At 21.8% G+C, this 4,205-nt stretch overlaps 1 protein-coding gene across 1 annotated transcript; it reads right to left on the bottom strand.

Moving 5' to 3' along the window:
- Nucleotides 1-626: 626 nt before the first annotated feature.
- EAF01_012051 (uncharacterized protein) lies at nucleotides 627-996 on the bottom strand (the record flags this gene model as incomplete). Its single annotated transcript, XM_038920309.1, has 2 exons — nucleotides 627-647; nucleotides 712-996. The coding sequence occupies 2 exons, from the start codon at nucleotides 994-996 to the stop codon at nucleotides 627-629; spliced, it is 306 nt and encodes a 101-aa protein (XP_038764214.1).
- Between the last annotated feature and the right edge of the window lie 3,209 nt (nucleotides 997-4,205).

Genomic DNA, 4,205 nt, shown 5'->3' with positions numbered 1-4,205 from the left:
CTTTTTATTTGGTAGTAATATATTTAATCTTTTAAAATATTTTATAAAAAATTAATAAAGAAAATGATTATAATAATAATGAAAAAAAGGTTTATTAATTATATTTTATATTTAAGTTATTTATTTAAAATAAGTTTAAAATAAACTTCTCAAAAGAGGGGGGTAATATTATAATATATATATAATTATATTTAATCGAGTTAATACAGTATTAAATTTCAAATTAATTGTATATATAGCTCTATAACACACTCTCTTTAATTCTATAGCTTTTAATTCTAAGATTGATCTTTAAACGTTTATTAGATTCGTTACAACAATAAAGAATAAAGTATAGATTAAAATTAATATAAAAGTTATTACTATATTATCAATTGTTTTTATTCATATAAAGACAAATATCAAATTATATTGAAATAATACAAGAGTTTATATCTCTTTAAAGAAATATTAATTTTAATCTAAATCACATATTACAATTTAAAATTAAGGTATTAAACTTCTAATCTATAATATCATTAATTGATATTAATATTATTATGAGGATAATGAAGTTAATATAGTATTATAGTTTGTATTATTATTATATTGCTTGAGGTTTCTAAAAGCTAGGATTATGAAATGTATTACTGTAGTGTCGGAAGACGCTAGTGTCAACGCTAGCGTAGTCACATGATCCCTGTCCCAACACATTCTAAGCCCCTGACATACTTGAATGAGCTGCGCTACAGCCTTGCCTCCATCTTGTCCTCCATAACTCACGACAAACACCCGTTTTCCAGCCCACTCATAATAGAGATAGTCCATAGCATTCTTGATCACCGCCGGATAGCCCCAGTTGTACTGAGGAATGACGAAGATGAAAGCACTATGTTTGAGAATTTCGATTGACCAAGCACGAGTATGTGCCTTGGCGTAATGTGGAGTTGGATTTGTTGCTGGATATTTAGAAGGTACGCCCGGCTCATCGAGAAGTGGTAGCGGATGCGAGAGCATGTCAATGAGAGACAGGTGGAGATCACTCCTGCCGAGCTTAGAGAGATGAGAGTCAAGTTCGACGATGACATGCTGCGCCATCAAATGACCGATGCGGGAGGGACGAGTGCTGCAGGTAATTATTGGAGGTAATTTTCTAGAATATAATGATAATATTCCAGTAATAGTGGAAGACTTAGTCACTTTAGCTTGAAGGACAAATCAAATATAATATAAGAATTGAATTGAAAACAAATTATAAGAGAGAGCTTGATTGAGCTGAATTTGCTTGCTTTTTCTAGGTTTTCTTTAAAGAATATCCTAAGTTTATATAATTCATAATGAAATTCTAATAGTTTCTATGCTTACAAATAAGATTGATTTAAATCGAATCTTATAGAATCATTTTATATTATAAAAGAAAAATACAATTAATTAATTTAGTTAATTTTTTAACAATCTTTTATATAATTTTATTTTATTCTATTTTATTATAAATCAATTTGATAAGAAATATAGCTATATCATAATATAATAATATAATTCTATAATATAAAATCATATTATATATATATTATTAATTCATATATAGTTTAATTAATAAGATATTAACAAATGATTTAGTATATTTATTATAGAATCTTATATATCCTTTTAATAGGTATATTAAATCAATCTTATTATATATCTTAACTTAAATTAATTCAATTCATAAATTTGATTAGTTTAGTATAAGTTAATGCTTTTGTAAGCCTATCAGCCTTCTAATCATTAATAACTATATAAATTAGGTTTAAATTCTCTGATTTAATAATATCTTTAATAAAGTAGAATCTGATTATTATATACTTATTTCTTTTATGGAATATAGAGTTCTTAATAAGGGCTAGTATAACTTGATTATCTGTATATAAAGAGAATTTACTTTATTTATACAAATTAAATTCTAATAATAGCTTTTTAATATAAATAGTTTCTTTAATAACTAGATTTATAGTAATAAATTCTAATTCAATTGTAAAAAGAGCTACTATTGGTTATAGCTTAGATTTCTAATTCATTGATTTATTTCCTAATATAAATATATATTTATTAATGAATTTATAGGTATTCAATTTTTCCTTATAGTTGATATTATAGAAGTCTTAAATGTAAAGATTCTTTATTTTATTATAATTAATTTTTCTATTTATAGTGCCTTTTAAGTATCGTAGTACTCTTTTAGTGGCTTGAATATACTCTGTATTAGGATTAAAAAAGAAACTAATTAATTTAAATATTGGAAGGATTATATTTAGTTTACTTTTGAGAGTTAGATATAATAAAGAGTCTATAATTTCTTGATATAGTTTAATATCATTATTATTAGCTTTCTTTTTATTATGAAATAGTTTTATTTTAGAATTTATTAAAATAGAAACAGAATTAGAACTCAATGTATTAAATCTAACTAATACTTTTTTAATATATTCTATTTAATATAGTTTTAGGGTATTACTAGTTCTTTTAATTTAAATGCTTAAATAATCCTTTATAGATTTTAGATCTTTTAGATTAAAATTGTTGGAATATGTGACCAACAACGTGACATTACATGTCACACTTTATCCCATATACATATGAAGTGCATAAGTAAAGGTAGTATATATATATAAATATAGTAATTCTCCCATTATATAAAAAGGGTAGATAAAAATAAACAACCTTTTTATTTATATATATTATATATATACATCTTACTAAGTCTGCCCAATACTTATTAATAATTAATTAGATTTAATTAATAAATGATAAGATTAAATCTAATAAAAGAAGATATCTTTTAAAAAAACGAATAAAATCATACTAAATTAAATTTACATACAATTTATATAAAAGAATTAGAATACTATATTCTCTATACTATCTTTTCGAATTATATATTAAGAAGAAATCTTGAATTATAATTATAATTTCTTTAGAATAATTTGATTTATATTAATTCTATTTACATCTAACGTAGTTTATTAGTGCATATATTATATCAGTACGTACACCATTTCAAAATATATCAAAATTAGATCTTTTTTAATATTCTTATTTTAATAACCAATCATTATTTTTAAAAAAAAGAATATTAAATAATTATACGAAAATAGATTCTTAGAAATTTAATTTTTATATAAATATTCCTATTAAATCTTAGAAAAAGTGAGAATTGTTATGATTTTCGTTACAAAATAGTTATTTCTATAATAACTACTTTATAAATTAAGTTTTTTTTAAAAATTAATTTGATTTTTATAATTCATATATAATTAAATATTTTATATTAAGTTTCTAGAAATTTTAATCCATAAATAAAGAAAGTGTACAGTTACACACAAACGAATTTTGTATGTAAAATGAGTGGTGCACGTACTGATATAGTGCATGTACTGATAAACTACGTTATATAAAATATATTCGATACAATATAATATTAAATATTACTATTCAATATGGTTTTTTCAATCCCTGAAATATTTCTATATAAAGTAGACCTTACATTTTAAAGAAAACAATTGAATTCAAGTAATTCTGATCTTATAAAATCCCAAATAAATGTTAATATTATTATATAAATTATCAATTTATAATTTAGATAATATAAAGAACAACAATTATAAAACGAATTTCAAGAGTAATATAAAGATTGAATTAAAACTACTTTTAAAGTTATATATTATAAAATGTTTAAATTTCTATAAATTCAACTTTTTATTTACAATTTTTAAATTTAATAATTAAAGAGTGATTTAAGTTATACTAAAGTTTTTATTGAATTTATTTCAAAAAAAGTATTAAATAAATATATAAAAGAGATTAAAAAAAGATAGAAAATTTAAAATTGAATTATTTAAATATATACAAAATAATTAGATTGAAAAGATTAATATATATATTAATATTTATTTCAAATTCATTTAATCAAATACTTATATTACACCTACAAAATCAAAATCAATCTTATTTCGAATTTCATATAATATTAGATTATATAATATTAAAAGAAGATATATTATATACATTATATACAGAATATATAACGTAGTTTATCATCTGTTACGGGAGCTGCCTCTAGGGTCACGTGGAAGTGTCTAGAGATCTCTCGAGGTGGTTTAGACTAGACTTCAAGTAGGAATTCAATAAGGTTGTAACTGGTTGCAATTCTCGTAACTATAGTAATGAAACTAATGATTGTTCTTGAG

Source organism: Botrytis porri, assembly GCF_014898465.1.
Source record: "Botrytis porri strain MUCL 3234 chromosome Unknown BPOR_030, whole genome shotgun sequence".
Classification (NCBI taxonomy): domain Eukaryota; kingdom Fungi; phylum Ascomycota; class Leotiomycetes; order Helotiales; family Sclerotiniaceae; genus Botrytis; species Botrytis porri.
The sequence above is the reverse complement of the archived record's forward strand: the minus strand, read 5'-3'. Positions and strand labels throughout refer to the sequence as shown.